Below are 17,889 nucleotides of genomic sequence, written 5' to 3'. Positions count from 1 at the left end.
TGGCTTGTCTTTTCAAAATACTTACAACCCTCGTTTTCTTTGCTCCTCTGGCTCCTTCGTCAAGCCTTTCGTAGTCTGGGTATTCGAAGTTAAGGGCGTCCATCACTCAGTTCAGTCTTCGTTTTTTTAGTGCCGAAGGCAGCTGTCATCAATTGATCTTCCTTATTTGTATAATTCACAAGGATCTCATTGCAAATTGTCTCTATCATTTCCAACCATTCGGCACAAGGGCCGCGGGAAGAATCCTGAAACTTAAACTAGTATGGCAACCGAACGAGCTCAAATTTTTTTCCTTCTTTTTTCTTCGGCATCCCCCATCCACCAGATGATGGAAAGGTTTTGTTGGCCAGGTATTATTGCACCAAATATCGAGTACTAATGTGCTCCGCCACAAGTCTGAATTCCACTTCGGCTAACTGGCAGGGGGTGCCGAGTTGCATGTTGCACAATGGTCGTGTCATGCCGAAGCTCGGTCTCAGCGGACTCATCACCATAGTCATAAGCTTCTCCCTTTTCTTCTCATCAGCTTTCACATAAAACCATTCACTTGTCCATCCAGTCGGCCACTTGTGCGATATCCAATCACAGGAACCTTAGTACCCTTTCGATATGCAAAATTGTAACACCCGAAGTTCTTATGCAGTCCATCAACCCTAGCCTTAGTCTGGTAATTGAGTTTGTGTACTCTGCAAAATCCTTCGCCATTTGTAGTTTTTCCTTGACTTTGTAAAGCCCATATATACACGTTGAGTCTGACTATAGCATTTGGGGTTAGTTGATGAAGGTAGATTTCAAACTTTTTTAAAACTTCACCGATCATCTCATATAGAGGGAACCAAAGCCCTGCTCTAAAGAAGCTCTTAAAAACTACGACTTCGTCATTTCTTAGTTCTAGAACCACTTCTTCCCTAGCAAACCGAACCAGTTCGTCATCATTCTCTCCAAAATATCTTAATTTCTTCATTAAAACCAATTCTTCCGCCTTAACTGTGGATTTTCCAAACTCAATGTGGCTAGGTTTGCTCGGACTTAAAATGTTGTCATCCTCTTCATCATCACTGTCAGCTTCGGCAACAACATCTTTTGTCAGAATAGATTCTTCTTCTCGTACAACTAACCCAGAATGTTTCATCATTTCTGAAATAGGGGCCATCTCAGTAGCTTCAGCTTCTTCTCCTTCGTTCGTTAAACTGGCAGTAGACCTGACTCTAGCCATTTTAGTTCTGTGAGACGAAGCTAGATTCAACTAATTGTACAATTGGTCAAAGCTTATGTAGCAAGTGCACGAAAAGCAGAGAGCTTCGGCTTCAGTAAAAAATTTCAGCAGCACAACAGCGCAGTAGCAATGAATGTTGTGGTAACTTCTCACCAACTGGTCTGTTTATATAGCCCCGCACGTGAAGGCGAACCGCCGAGACGCGCGTACTGACTGATCGGTGGACCGGTAAGCGTCGTAAATTTTATATTCGTTTTTTAATAACAAGCTTAGGGAAGGTGTTTTTCGGACCTGCGGCATCCAAAAGCCTTCGTGTTTTTCGCGGATGGAGCTCGTTATAAAAAACGACCTAGCACCACGAAGGGGCTACTGTTGAGGGTCTTCTTTTCTGCCGAAGGTCCTCAGGATGAAGATATTGTATGTAAGCGACAAGAACGAATGTTGAACGTACAACGAACATGTGTAAAAGAGCCGAAGGATGACAGCTTCAGCTTAAGGTGGCAATGAAGGTCAAACATAATGCTGAGTCGAAGAGGAAGTACCCCCGTATTGTTAAGCGACAAGAGGAAGTACCTTCAAACAAGCCAAAGGTAACAATATAACATAAACTTTGATGATGTTTATACATTTATTATGAAATAAATATGGGATTGGGCATCACCTTTCGTATATATAAATTCTTACTTTTATGGATGATGAAGACTTGTTCTTCATTACCTTTGTGTGAAGACCATTATACTCGAAAGTAGATAATGCTTCGAAGGACGAAGGTCCTTAACGTTTAACAATTGTTTTGCCTCGTTGGTTCATAGCAATCAAAAACAAGTGAACAACACCACCAATAATGGTAATGTTTCCCGTCGACACATACAATCGACCATAAATGAGGGCCGATAGAGTTTTTAGGAGATGCAAGTGGACACACAACCATTTCCTATCCATATAATAGAGTTAGCAAGCAAAAGGGTCTTGGTTCGACCGGAAGTGACCGATAAAGGCAAAGGAAAAAATATCATCATTGATGATCCTCGCACGTCGAATATATCACAAGGAGCGATTGCTTGAAAAGCTCCGGACAGAATACTAACAAGTTCAGAGGCGCCGGGGGCAGGCTCAGTCGAGCAGCCGAGCAAACTCTCTAACTCGAGCATCACAGACTGTCTAGCACCTGCGCGGACAGTCTACCCATACCCAGGGGTGTCAGCTTCCACACAAAGAAAAGAAAGGGGACACATGGGCAAAGCAAACATAACGCACATGGTCGGCTGGTCAAAGCTGGCCCTAATTTTGATCAATTGCTCTCCAAATATGTTAGCAAGAAGGCTGTTCTACGTGATCGGCCAACAAAGAAACCCCGGTCACCCGCTAAAACAAAACGGATGAATAAAACGGTCAGAAAGGCGATGCAGCAAGCATCACCTATTCATCCACTAATGCCAGGATACTTTGCATTCGCTTACTCATCGTCGATATATTATCCTGTTCAAATGGTGGAACGGTATGACAATGAACCCATGGTACTTGCATAGTCCCTTTGCCTATTCAGGTTGGGGGCACTTCCATTATATACCTTGTGATCTATTGATGGTCATGGCCGAGAAAGATGCAATCCAAAACAGCCTTTATGCATTGACGTTCAATTGAACGATCACCCTATTGGATTGAAAAGCCAGTGACTTGCATCGAGCTTAATTCTCACTTCGGGAACAAAGGTGACTTGTGAGAACTACTGTTTATTGAAAGGCGCTGGCAGTACATATGCTTTTGGTTCGTCAACCTCCACAAAAAGGCATGGGCATATGTTGAGCACAAAAAAATGACAGGGGCGGTCGGCCCTGAGGCCGAACGGTCCGCGCGTGTGCAAAATCAGTTAGGGATTCATATTTCTAGCGAGATTTATTAGCAAAACCTGCGGGATTAACTCAAGAACCAACTAGTAACGGGTCCAGACCTCCACCCTTTATATAGAGGAATAATTGGATCTATACCATTAAAAGATTGCAACTTTAGATATATACCATTGGCTCCACATGTCATTGACTCATGTGAACCCCACATGTAAGTGAGATAACAATGGTATACATCTAAAGTTATAATCTTTTAATGGTACAGATCCAAATTTTCCTTATATAAATAAAGAGATACAGCCAAGTGAACCCTCACAATCGATTCAAACAAATCTACTTATCAATTTTACCTTATTTATATCGTTCTTCCAATTGACAGGAACAGTAATCTAGCCTTTGATTTAGATCTAGTTTAGTCTCCAACAATAATCTCTCTTCGACTCTACGCGATTAGAGACACAACAGGCGGCCCGCCGATCAGGAGCAACGCCTTGAAACTCTCCCCCCCCCCCCCTCAATGAGATCTCTCTCAAGGGCGAGTTCTAGGATTCTTCACGAAGAAGACCTTATGCGCCACCGCGGACCATCGGGCCCCAGTCGCGGACCGTCCAAAAGCGTGTAGAGTGCGGACCATCCAAAAGAGTGTAGAGAATCCACTCCTACCCCTGTGCCGCGAACTATCCACGCCTCCGTGAAGAGCACCACCAGGTGATTCGTTCTAGGGATTGACGCTCAAATCGATGCCAACAATATCCATTCAGCTTGCATAGTTTACACACGAGAAATGTTTCAAAAGATTGAAAAAAAGAGCCGCCGCAGAGGCTGCTGTTTCTTCTATCTACAAATACAAGAATGGACGTATAGTATAGCTTCTTTTCTTCTTGAGAACCGATGTGGATCGAATACAAAAATTGCGACTTAACAGCGGAAGGCGTGCGGTATGGCCACCTGAAGTTAATGAGAATAGGTTTTGGGAGGTGACTCAGTAGATTCGCTCAGCTGTGGAGACGGGGCGAAGAAAGACAACAATGACAGTGATATTGTCTTTGCTGCCCCGCTCCGCAGCCTCCGTGGCCAACCTCTTCGAGCACATTCCAGGCTCTTTAACCGTGTCCTTGATTATTGACAGCACGTCCTGGTTGCTTACCACATCCCATAGGCCATCACTAGCCATCACCTACATGCAGGAAACTGAATGAAGTTATGTGAATCGCATAAACTTTATTTCAGTGAATTGATCCTATAATTGTTTAGCCACTCAACGTGATAAAATCAATTTTCAAAAGAGTGGTATCAAGCTGGACATCATCAGAAAGTAAGCTAGTTCCCCATATACTTCGACACTGAAGTATGTAAGGAATCAATCTGACCTTACCACTTTCATTATTGATAACATCTATTATGGAAAAATAACCTACCCATTATCTAAATACAGCATTGTGCACATCAGAAAAGAAAGGACATCTTTATTTTACAAGGGAATATCAAATCTAAAGAGGTAATTAGTCTCTCGAATCTCGATATACTATACTGTCAAGCACAAAAAATGAGTGGGTGGCAAAATACTTTCCACTCTGGAATAAGAAAAAGGTCCTGTTTCATTTCATTACAAGGTAAAAAAATAACAAAACTGCTCATTGTATCAGATTGATTAAATGATTAATATAAGAAACTGCAGAGAACAACATATATAAGAAGAAAATAGGACTTACCAGGAACTCATCATCAGCTGATAAAGCAGTTTCAATAACCTCAGGTTGTGCTGTGACAGCTGGCTTGAGGTCATCATCACCAATTGACCTTGTAACCTGTTAGAAAAGTCTCATTTCTAAACACAAATTTCAATCTTTTAAGCAAGCAGACTCCAGCACAGCCTCATTTATACCATTTACTGGCTACTGCCACAAGTCACAAAAGTGATATAAAGAAAAGGATGCAACATTTTTCTTATGACCTTAGTTCCTGTAACTAATCAATTCATCTCTAGTTTGGGGACACACAAAAAAATGAATGGAAGGACTTTATTCCAAATGATATAACATAACACAATATTAGAGTTAAGTCCAAGGCACCATTAAAATATGAGTTAAATGCATCAACGGACCATAAACTTATCAAGAGGTGCCACTTAGGTCCACGAACTTATTTATAGGTCTTTAAACTTGTTAAGTGTTACGCCACATGTCGGGGATGAATAACCCATGTACGGCACAAAACCTCAAGAACATGTCTAAATTTGTTTCCTGACCTTCGTGAATAGTCCTGCTTCGGCCGACCCCTGACCAAGGTCTTCAACTCGTTTGTCCCCTATCCGCCTAAGAGGTTGGGATACGAGGCCACCCTAGTGGGGACCGACTCGCCCAACCTGGAGGTCAGGAACTACGCTCAACCCCTCAAAGACCAAATGCTCTCGAAAGTCATACTAAAGGTCATCTCGAAGACGGTACGGAAGTACCAGACTAACACTCGAATGACAGGGCGAGAGTTAAAGACTGGGCACGCATGCTCTGACGACCGGACAACCTGAATAACTACTCCAGAGAGGGTACACATGTGCGTTGTCAGTATGAAAGCTGACCAACGCCCGATCACGCCACGACCCGTGGGACAGTCAGGTGTACGCGCCAGGATAAGATAATGTGACAACTCAGGTGTTAAGCTAAAGGGTTTAACCCAACACCACTCATAAACCCATTATCACATGTGAGTAAGTTAGAGCAAAAGTCACCACACTTAAGGATTAAGGCCCTGGTTAGATGTTAATCATTCTAGAAGGCTTACCTCAACCATCTCACACTAATCAAAGGATAAAAATTTATCAAACCCCAAGCACACCCACTTAAGAGCAAAAGGAGCATCAAAAAGGAATGAGTAAGAAAACAAATGGGATCACCTTATCATGACATGGACCATTATTAAAAGTTATGGCTCACTAAATAAATAACAAAAGTTATTAGAGGTTAGGCACTAAAAAGTTTAGCAAAACCCCTAATTATGTCAAAATGTGTGAGAAACAAAGGAAAAATCAGAAATTCCTTTAACTTGTTTTCAGCCCTCTAACTAAAGACCTCACATATTCATTAGTTTCTAAACCTCAAATCCAGAGAAAGGGCCTCTAGCTGAATTGGTTAGGTGGTCTGAGTAGCACTCCTCAGGTGTTGGGTTCGACACCCCGTGGGAGCGAATTTCAGGTTGTGGTTAAAAAATCCACTCGTCTGTCCCACGCCAAAGCACAGGTCTAAGGCTCGGCCCCAGTCGTGGCCGTTCTCACATGGGCTTTGATGCCGCTGTGTGGATGGGGCAGGGGTTCGAGGGTTTTCTCGACCTGTGTGAGAAGGCCTTCTTAATACAATACTCGGGGGGTTGTCTTACCGCCCGCAGGTCGAGTTTTTTTAAACCTAAAATCCATGAGCTCCAATTAACAAAAAGGCGCTGAATTATCCTGGGCACACCCTAGAAAAGTTTGAAAACAAAACCAAATCGTTTGACATGACAAGGCACAAGTTTTGCCTCAGGTTTGAGCTATAGGACAGACCGACTTTTCCCCTCCCATATCTCACAACCCAGTGGACCATATCTCTTAACACCCATACAAAAGAGCTAGCTTAGGGAGTGGAGAAAACGCCATGTACAGGAATCTCACCGAGATCTGGCTTGGAATTGTGACAGCATGAGCAAGAACTAAGGCACAAGTGATCGGGCCACGTGTTCGACACCGACTGGCAGGCCAGAGCGTGGCCCGCGCGCCCTCGAGTGACGGTCGACCACCGCCATGTCTGAGTCGTGCCTGCGCCTATAAGACCAGCCTCAATCCTCAGTCACACTCCCCACGTGTCCCAAAACCCTGCCCGAGCCTTGCCTCACTGGAATTTCGCCTGAGTCGTGAGCTCCGTCGTCCGCCACTCTCCCCGAAGCACGGCCACCGTGGCTAGAGCTCCATACACCACCCCAGCTCCGACCAAGGCCGCCATTACACTCCCAGCGCCTCAGTGAAACTCCCCGACTCATCCCCGAGCTCGCTACCGCACCAAAGCCATCGCCATAGCTCGCCGGAGTAGATAAGCTCCGCCGACAAACGTGGCCAGAGCCACCCGAAGTCCCACAGTCCGATTGCTCACACCCACAACCTCACCAACATCCAGTGAAGCTCCCCGAGCCATCGGATTGAGCTCTACCGTCATCAATTGGCCAGAATTAGAGCCGTCGTCGACCGCCGCCGCCTGCACACGTGGACCGGGTAGCTCCGGCCACCTCCGGCGATGAGTCGGCCATCGATGTGACCCTTGTGACGCCCTCAACCTCGCCGACCACTCCACCAGAAAGCTACCGCCGTCGGTAAGATGCTTTGCTCTATTCTTGCTCACATGCACTTTTCCGATGAACCAAGGGTTGTGGGTTAGATACCTGGATAATTCAGGGGGTTAAGTGAAGACACTGTGACTCTAGTGAATAGTGCACCGAGGACCCGTTTGTGACAGAGAGGGAAAGATTTAGCCAGGGGCCTAAGCGCAAGTTAGTTTTCCTTTCCTTTTTATTAAAAATGATTTATTGATCTTACAGAGAACTTTGGAAATTCAAAACAAATTAATTAGGAACCCAAAAACAGTGGAACCAATTTTGTAGAACTCTATAAATATATGACTTCAAACCAAAATTGGGAAACCACCCTATTTTAGTGATGATTTAAGGACTTCTGAATTAAATAATAATCTGCTCATTTTAACTTATTAAAGGGGAAAATAGTTAAACTATTTAACTAGGCCTAGGGATTTTTGGATAGATGTAACATATGTTCTGTCACTCTGTAAAAATATATAGCACCCTAGTCTAAGTTATTTAGAGGGAGTTATCCACTTAAAACCAATTGGAGCCTTATCGAAATGAAAGCAAGAAAAATAGTAAATAGGAGAAACCAGAAAGCCTATGATTTTTCCTATACTAAATGGAGAATGTAGAACCCATGAAAAATGTATGTGACCGGTCAAGTAAAAGGATATAGCATGCCATTTTAAATAAGCAAAACAAGGAAAACTTTAGAAAATCATAGAAAAAGAATTCAGAGAACCAACCCCAACTTTGAGAATGACTGCTTTTGTGCTAAAAGAAACTTAGGAAAATTCCTAAATTTGTTGTTTGACACTTTTAAGAGGGCGAATTAGTTATAAGTGTTTTCCTAGTCTTTAACTTTGAAAAGTCCCAAATAAAATACCATTAAGTGTTCCACTGTGAAAACTTGGGTAAGTCTAACACTTCACCTAGATACTAGGAAATAGGGGTGAAAACGGGCGGATACGGACGGATAGTAACTCATCCTGTATCCTACCCTAATGTATTTAAAACGGATTCGAGATCGGATACGGATAGTTAGAAACGGGACGGATACAGGGACCGGATATTTATTCGGGCGGATAAGTGACGGATACAGATATTATTTGATCGGATATCGGATACTTGTCGGATAATGCATTAATTGATTATCATAAAATATTCTTGTTCGACTACGAAATTGCAAGTAAATTAATACTAATAAACATTTAATAGAAGATAATCTCAAGTTCCCACATAAAAATGGTAAAGTGAAGTATTGATTATGTTGAAAATTGGATACTTAGAGTGATTTCACGTGTAACTCACGCAATAAGTAGAAATAAAATAGAAAAAACGTTGACATCTTGTGAATTTTATGGTCCCATTATTTTTTATGACTATATGTAGCCATATGTTGTACCTTCGTATAATTTCATAGATTTCTGAGGCTATTTGTACATTATTAATTTCTTTCTACATAAAATCATCAAAATATAATTAAAATTCATAAATACACTAGTTTTGACCCAAAATTGCAAAAAGCTTATCAAAACAAATAAACATTCTATTCAAATAAAACCTCAAGTCGCCACATGAAAATGATAAGTGAAATATTAATTATGTTGAAACGTCGATACATAAAATGATTTCACGTATAACTCACGCAATAAGTGGGAGTGGAATGGAAGAAACACCAACATCTTGTGGATTTTATAATCCAAATGTTTTTGAGAACTATATGTGAATATATGTTGTGTCCCCGTAAAAATTCATGAATTTTTAGGCTATTTGGTGTATTATTAATTTATTGTTGTAGAAAATCATCAAAATACAATTAAATTCATAAAAATATTGTAGTGTCGACCGAAAATTGCGAATAAGTTACCAATATTAATAAATAGTTTATAAAAAGATAATTCTAAGTTCCCACATGGAGATAATCTTAAGTCCCCACATGAAAATGTTAAAATCTATTATTTTGATATAAATTTAGACATTATTTCAATGATTTTGGCCTAAAGATATGTTTAAACAAAAATGTGTTGTACTACAAAGTTATAGATCTCTTCGAGCTCTACAATTTTCATATAAATTTTATCTTCATCCGATTTCATATGTAAAAGTTATGATTTTATAACTATATTATTATGCAGAAAAAGAAAAAACGGGTACCCGAATTCCGGGTACCCGTATCCGACCCGAATATCCAGGTATTTATCGGGTAGTACTCGTTCCGTATCCGACCCGAATCCGAAGTTGTACTATCCGGGTATTACCCGTATCCGTCTCGAATATAAAAATACCCGTATCCATATCCGAAAAATGGTCCCGAATCAGTACCCGTATCCGGTACCCGTTTCGGGTACCCTACCCGTTTTCACCCCTACTAGGAAAATACCCATTTAGACAGTAGCCACCATTAGAAAAGAGATGTAGTGTAATGTGCCCCCTCTGCCCTAGATTTTGTTATTTTTGTTCAGGACAGATCCTAATTGCTATTGACCCCAATTTCCTAGGACAACCTACAATAACCAGTAGGAAGCCACTATAATTTTTGCAGAATTTTTGGAATTTTCTAAATTATAGTTGTAGTCCAAATTACTCTTTTTAAACTTTAATACTAACTAATGTTTAATTAAGTGACTTAAGCACAACCTGCCTAAACTCTTAAGTAAAGAAGTTGAGTCTAAATCAAACCCCCAATAGTCAAGCCTTTACCTAGACCCCCTAAGTGCCCACTCCTGTAAGGACTTATTCTAATAAGTATAAACCCTTGTATTTTGCTAAGTAACCTAGTATTACTACACCATGCCATTTTAGCATATCATAACATACATCTCTCGTGCATTGCGTTCGTTAAACTACAACCTCGCTGACGGAGAATACGTGTTGATCCCGGAGCAAGGGGTTGATCAAGAAGAAGCCCAGGAGCCTGCTCCCGAACCTACCACCGAGGAACTCCTCGCAGCACCAACACCTGAAGGCAAGCCCAGATTTTATGCATAACCTGTTATATGCTATTTTACTACAATATTGGTTTTAGGCTTGTATTGTGCATTAACTGTAGGAGTTGTGTGAAAAAACCCTAGTTGCATGAACTTAGGTTCCTTTTTGGAATGAATACTAGAATGTTAGGTCGATTATATGCTTTGCTAAATAAGGATCTCGGTATAAGTCGAGTGATTTTTCTAGCACTCGCGCGAGGTTAGGAATTGACTGTACTTCTTAATAATGGGATTATGACTGTCTGTGGACACGGATCCCTGTAGGAATGCCCTGTCCACTGAAGGGAATTGGAATAAGGATTAATGTGTAGTACTGTGTGTCAAGCGTTTGAAAGTACTAAGCACATGCCGAGAAATATGGTAAATCGGTAAGCCTATTGCCTGATTGAACATGCCCGCGGACGACCCCTCTCAAGTGTCCTGAGAATTGGTCTCTCATTCCGATTATGGTGGGTCCAAGGGTAGTCACTGCATGGCTGGGTCCGGGGACAGTGTGGCATTGTATCCAAGGCAATGAGCGCCGATCTTTTGCTAGAGAATCGATGGGGACAGTTGATGAGCGCCGAACTGTTGCCAGAGAATCGATGGGGACGGTTGATGTGTGTGGGGACGGAGTGCCCCTGCACGTCGTGTGTTTAGGTTTAACTTGCAAGGTTAAAAACTCGATTCGAATCGTCTGCTTCTCATAGCTAATGAGACTCCTTGATCCATGTTGTTGCATCGAGTAAGAAGTGTAATGAGGTTTCATGATATAAAGTGGTGTTTGCTATAATTGTTTGAGACCATGTGTGATTAGAAGGATGCTAACCTAGTTGAAGGAATATTCTAGAACTTGAAAAGGTAAAACTTGACTTAGACTCAGCTAGTGCTTTTGGCAAACCAACCCCTCAGCCAAACAGCTTCATGGTCTAGAAGTAGATGTGTAGACTCCTCACACCCGGTAAGTCTAGTTGAATATTAGTATACTCAGCATTGCTTGTGGCACCAATTGACACAATTTTTCAGATACCTTGCAAGAGATGGTTGATTGTGTGACTTGGTCATCCACCATGCCACCGGGTTGGACTGTCGAGTGTGATGCTACCTCTGCAGGAGAGGACCAGGAGGAGTGACTTGGCCGGGCTTCGCCATGTTACTCATTTATCTTCATTAGTAACTTCTGCTGCAACAAAAACTATGCTTACTGCTTTTGAACTCCGATGTTGTAATAACACTTAAGTTCTCCTTTAAATTTGTGGTATTCTGCATTATTGTATTTCTGTGACTCACCTTCGTGTGAGCAAGTGGTATTCGATCTGGTTTGAGTGGTTTTATCGGACTAGATCCGACAGACTAACAGTTTATTTCAATTTAAGTGTGTTATTGCCTCTAAGACGAGACTTAGGCACTTAAGCTAGAATAATCTGGGTGGTACCGCCACAGACAAGACAAAGCACGCCTCGGGACAGTAACACGATAAGAAGGGACGATGCTGAGCATTGGACGATGGACACCCAAAGAGGCAATACGACAAGACCAAAGCCTCATCCGACTGGTCCGAACGACGCATCCATGTACATAGGTTCCCCCCTTTTCTTGGAGGAAGAAAGAAGCGGCGACCAAAGGGGGAGAGAAAAAGCATACACAAGAGCCGACATCTGAAGCACATCGAGCACTCCACTCTCCACATTAGAGGCCTAGACATCGAGTCCTCCCTCAACCAAGTTTGTAATCTGCCACCGTTGCAAATCTAGTGCAAGGTAGTGAGACACCCAACTGGACGTAGGGACTTTTCGCACGACCAGTATAAAATCTTGTGTAAGCTTTGCACTCCATCCGCGTTGAATGCGCAAAGCACTTGGGATTACTAGCCGGTGTTTTCAGAACACCGACACTATACATTCCTAAACTTATAAAAGCGGTGCACCGCAAATCCATTTCTGGACCATATCGACCACTGTGGTGTACCACAAGTTTAGGAACCTAAAAAATTATTTTCAAGTTTGTGAACCTAAGTTACACTCCTTGACAAGTTCATTAATGCATCTAACTCCTAAAAATGCATATAGTTGCAGAAAACATCCTCGAGTAAATCAAACTTTATAACTTTGCTAAGCATGTGATGGAATGATAGAGAAGTCTTCCTTGATCAATATAATCTTGTGTGGCCATTATTTTCCATGGCAGGTATTCCTTTTATGAGCTAAAGATTTACCATGCATGAAGTATAGTTCTATTGCTAAATGGCAAATACCAATGGCTCATGTGGCCACTAGGAGCACAGTGGCTCATTAGTTTTTTTAGCAAAAGTGTACATATAATTCAATACTTTGACCATATAATTCAATACTTTGACCAAACAAGTTGCAAGGTAATGACCAAGCCACCAAGCAGTCAAGCACCATCTCATAACTGAGAGGGACAATTAAATTTCCAAGAAAACTTAATAGAAAGCAATAATAGAAAAAGTGGTTGTTTGCGGCATGGTCAGTTGGGTCACAAATGGGCACTTGCTTCATGGATGAATTGGACAAAAAAATTATTTTGCCAGTTTGCCAACCATGGGGCAGCTGAAGTACATGCTAAAAAGGGTCAATTTGAGCACCTGAAGAGCAGCTGAACCCACTCGCCACGTATCTATTTGCCATTTTACTTCAGTCCCCGCCTTTGTTACTCGTTCTCTTTCATTTGGGCAACTAGCAACATGATCCTATAACAGCAAATGGAAAAAAAGTTATGCACGAGATGATATACTACCAAAAAAATGTAGTAACGATATAGAAAGGTTAATCACAACCTTGGTCAACAGAAATGGTTTGCCCTTACGGCTCAGGATTGCTCGGCAATCACCAGCATTTGCTACAAAAAGCTTGTTTCTCACTATCAGGGCGGTTATTGCCGTGCAACCAGGATGCCAATCTTTTTGAATTATCCTTTTTGACTTCCGGTGAAGAATTAGTTCTTCTCGAAATGCTATGTCAGTCCTTACAAACGCTTCTGAAAGAGCGTCAGTTGGGCTGCAAAATGCCAGAACTCAAATCGATACAACATGGCAAACATTTTAGATCATTTGCATTCAATACAAACGGACAAACCTTGCACCCTGACCAAATTGCTTGAGAAATCCAGGAACTGCTCGGACAGAAAATTCAGCGGCTGCTGAACCTGTGAAAAGTTTTTTTTGTTAAGAAATGCTAATGTAAAATCTAGCAAAGATCAACCAAACTATGTTTTTTGATTAGCGAACCTCTATGGCCATCAAAAATGCCAAAGGCAAAAACATCATTTTCTTCGCTCACATGGGGAAGTACAAAATGGGTGTCTTCCATGGTTTCCCTTCGACCACACGTTGCAAAAGAGCCCCAACTTAATGTTGGATGGTACTCTGAAGATTGATCAAAACAATCAGACCAAAGATTCTTAAGGTCTGATCTACTTGATCCTTTAACAAAAAGCTCCCCCTGGTTGAACCAGTTCAATGCTTCTTGATAATGGTGCACTTCTATGGTACCATTTTGAGTCTTGCTGACAGGAGATGATGGAACAGAAGCATTTGAAACTATATGCTTTTGAACTATATTTAGCTCATCAATTATATCTTCAAATGATGGTCTCTTTTCAGGATCAGGATCCCAGCAACGCTGGATAAGTGACAAAAGAGTTGGTGGGGCACCAGATTCAGGAAGGGCAAGTGCTGGACGCAATCCTTGAGAAACAATTGCTGCTGTAAGTTGTTGTTCAGTATATGTCATTTCAAGAACAGTGTGTGCCTAAACAAAATGTGGCCAATGGTCACTTCTAGAGAGAAAAAAATGGATCTGCAATGTTTGCCGCAGTGAACTCTATATGAACGTATGGATAGAACTAATAAATGAGAAAACCCAGTAAAACACACCTGAAACTAAATGTTACAAAAGTTTCATAGTAAATCAAATTTTAACATATTAGAATAGGAACTTAAAGATACCCAGCCTCTGCATATTATGCGGGTAAGGCTTGGCGCTTAAAGGTACCCTTCCCCAGACCCCGCACAGTGCGGGAAGCCTACGGCACTGGGTACGCCCCCTTAGAATAGGAACTATTCTCTGATTGTTATAACCTTAGTAACCGGGAACTAGGAACGTGGGAACAATCTCGTTCCCGTAGTGTTAAAACCTAGTTTTAATAGCGTACCGTGTACCACGTTCTAGTTCCTTGATCCCATTGATCCAGGAACCTGGTTACTAAGGTTATAACCACAATAAACAATTTCTAACTGCAGCTGAATGGCAAAGCAGTTTTTTCTCTCGAACACGCAAGATAACTGCGCATCATTCCATTAAAGAGAAAAGAGAAACAGAGATACAAGAACCAACACACACGCCCACAACACACTCACTGCCAGATCCAACCCCATCACCCACACTAGACACCAAAGGAAGCACCACAGTACCTCAACCTAGGTCATGAACAAAACCTGACATCATAGAAGGCCCTTTAGCCCCAACAATACACCACAGAGGCACAGACTATACCCATCCCCGGCTAAGGTCAAGCTCTTAGCGATACTAGGTTGCGACCCATTAAACACACACTCATTCCGGTGGCGCCAAACACTCCAAGCTCCTAAAATCACCACAGAGTTAAACCCCTTCCGGGCATCTTCGTGGATACGTTCAGCTGATCTGCTCCACCAACTGTCAAAATTAACCTCATCAAAACCCGGTGACAATCGAGTTATGGTAACCTTTTTTTGCTAGACACCACGGAATACAATATAGAATGATTGTCATGCATAATCAATCTGATGAACTTTTGCAACAATATTGCATTGAACAGGAGAACTATTATGGATCTAGGGTTACGGAGGTAGTACGAGATGTAGGTTTGGGGTCTAGGACCAGGACCTCGACGTTTGGGCGTCGTCGGGCTGTTGGCCGGGGAGGCGTGGTACAGTTCACGCGGATGAACAGTGCTACATTACCCGCGGTACCGTTCACTGGATAGTTGCGCGAGTTAGAGGGCGACGGCTAGGGTTAGGGGCGTTGGGGAGGCCGGCCGCAGGGATTTCCCCACGACCGGCAAGAGAGAAGGGATTTCCTTCTAATCTCTTGCTTACTTCAATTGGTACAATCCCTCTCCTTATATAGAGAGGGTTACTTGACTTCTAAGCACTAGATCTTATCTTATCTCTAATTCTAATCATATTCCAAACTAGCCTTATCTTTATCTAACCAACCTAAGGGTGTGCTACAGTACCGTCGTCACTGCAGCGGCACTTTAGCGGGCCCTCTTAAGCCCTGACACTACACCCCTCCTAGACAAGCAGGTCGTCCTCGAGCTGCAACCTAATGATGACGCTAACGATGACTCCGCCAGACACAAACCTAAAACCTAAAAAGAAGCCTTTTACATTTCGGCTTATTTTATTATTCTGAAGCTGAATTAGATCACGACTCTTTATTTTTTACCCTTTAAGATAAGACGGACACGCTCTGCTCATGGACCTGCACGTGTGCAGCCACCTAGATCCCATGGACGCCATCTGGATGAAAGGAGAGCACATGGATGTGTCCACCTGGAATAGGTTGCAACAATGACCAGCGGAGGCGCCCTCGTGGCGGCCGGTAGCGGAATGTGGTGGCGTTAAGCAGTGCGCCCTTGCTGATGACAAGGAGGGGAGTGCCTTCCCTACTGTCGATGTTGTAGAGTCGGAGTTCGTCGCTCGCGGGACACGCACCATGTTCGCGCTTAGAGACAGCGGGCCAGCGCGGTTGCTGATGGCCGTCCGACAGGGCAAGGTCGCACCCCCGTGTGTCGAGGTCGACCACCACCAAGGTTGCCTCGAGCATCTGCCGATGCACCTCCTGCAGCCGCCGGCGCACTAGGAGGCCACGCACCGCAGCCTACAGCCGCACCGCCGCTGACACCTTGCAGGCACTCGTCCGCGCAATCGCCTTCCGCTCCGCGAGCTGTTGCAAGGTTGCTGGATTACTGGGCGCCACCGCTTGAAGATGGGGCGCTGTCCTTGCCGGCGCGCTAGGAGGCAGTGTGTCGTCACCTGTAGCTACGTTGTCGATGCACGGATGTCAACCACACCCCCGTAGAAGACGTCATCATAGTGCTGTTGTGACAGCACAGGCATGGGGGCAGTGAACGACGGGGTCGGTGAAGGAGACGTTGCCATCGTGAATTCCGGCGCCATCATTGATGAGAGGGCGTACGATGGAATTGGCGATGGTGATGGTGGCATAGAGATGAGGTAAAGGGGCAGGCCTCCCTGAGGGGATGACTTCGCCTGATGTCACAATCTATGTTTGCAGCGAAGGCATGGTGTACTGGGGTCCCGCCATAGCCATGGCGTATGATGGAATAGGGGAAGGCGACGGCAGCATGGGCAACAAATGAATGGGCAGGCATGGTGCCGTCGGGGCACCGGGTGGGCAGATCGAGCCTGGAAGGGGGAGCGGGGCTGATGCCGGTGGCGTCGGCAATGCATGTAGCGGTGGCGGAAGGGTGGTATGGGACATGTGCCCTGGCGGTGGAAAATTGGAGGAGAGGAAGGCGGTGATGGCTGCCACGGAACGACCGAGATCGGCAACCGCCTGTGCTACGACTTCCAGGGTGAGGATCGGCGTTGTCGCCGGTGACGCGAGGGCAGGGGCTGAGGCGGCCGGTGGTGGCGCAGAGGACGCCGGAGGCGAGGTGGTGGTGGGTGGAGGGACTGACATCTCTGATACCAGATTGTTATGGATCTAGGTTATGGAGGTAGTACGAGTGGTAGGTTTGGGGTCTAGGACCAGGACCCCGACGCTTGGGCGTCGTCGAACTATTAGCCGTGGAGGCGCGGTACTGTTCATGCGGATGAACAATACCCGTAGATAAACAGTAACACGCGAATGAACAGTGTTACATTACCCCACGGTACTGTTCATTGGATGGTCACCTGGGTTAGAGGGCGACGGCTAGGGTTAGGGGCACTGGGGAGGCTGACCGCAAGGATTTCCCCACGGCCGGCGAGAGAGAAGGGATTTCCTTCTAATCTGTTGCTTACCTTCAATTGATACAATCCCTCTCCTTATATAGAGAGGGTTACTTGACCTTTAAGCACTAGATCTAATCTTATCTCTAATTCTAATCTTATCCCAAACAAGCCTTATCTTTATCTAACCAACATAAGGTCGTGCTACAGTACCGTTGTCACTGTAGCGGGCCCTCTTGGGCCCTGACAAGAACACTTTAACAAATGACAAAGAATAATTAAATACCTGTGCTTCTGCTCTCAGATCTGTATAGGGCACCACACCAGTAAGAAGCTCACTGTAAGTTATTGAAACAAAGAGGAAGTGAAAAATGTCATGACTAATGATGCTAGCAGAATACTTTGCTTTTTACTGAATAAAAATTGTCACATGTACAAAGACGCAACATAGTTGAATATTCTAGCAAAACCTCTTGCCCATGACATCATAACGAATGGCTAAAATGGATTGATTGTTTGAAGTACACAACTATGTTAGACTACCCAGAGCATAAAAAACCTCAGCCGGGGAGG

At 43.7% G+C, this 17,889-nt stretch overlaps 1 protein-coding gene across 3 annotated transcripts in view; it reads right to left on the bottom strand.

The window, feature by feature from the left end:
- Positions 1-3,788: 3,788 nt before the first annotated feature.
- The window catches only part of LOC100384837 (uncharacterized), a 53,038-nt gene continuing 38,937 nt past the window's right edge, over positions 3,789-17,889 (bottom strand). The window contains exons 6-12 of one of the 3 annotated variants that reach the window (XM_020542281.2): positions 17,603-17,654; positions 13,603-14,125; positions 13,451-13,520; positions 13,153-13,372; positions 12,961-13,065; positions 4,776-4,871; positions 3,789-4,254 (exon numbers count right to left, since the gene is read on the bottom strand). In XM_020542281.2, coding sequence (XP_020397870.1) covers positions 4,237-4,254; positions 4,776-4,871; positions 12,961-13,065; positions 13,153-13,372; positions 13,451-13,520; positions 13,603-14,125; positions 17,603-17,654 — 1,084 coding nt within the window. In that variant the 3' untranslated portion in view covers positions 3,789-4,236. The remainder of the gene's footprint in view (positions 4,255-4,775; positions 4,872-12,960; positions 13,066-13,152; positions 13,373-13,450; positions 13,521-13,602; positions 14,126-17,602; positions 17,655-17,889) is intronic. The other 2 variants (XM_020542280.1, NM_001177274.1) reach the window with 2 other exon arrangements.

This window comes from Zea mays, chromosome 8 (assembly GCF_902167145.1).
Source record: "Zea mays cultivar B73 chromosome 8, Zm-B73-REFERENCE-NAM-5.0, whole genome shotgun sequence".
NCBI lineage: Eukaryota > Viridiplantae > Streptophyta > Magnoliopsida > Poales > Poaceae > Zea > Zea mays.
The sequence above is the reverse complement of the archived record's forward strand: the minus strand, read 5'-3'. Positions and strand labels throughout refer to the sequence as shown.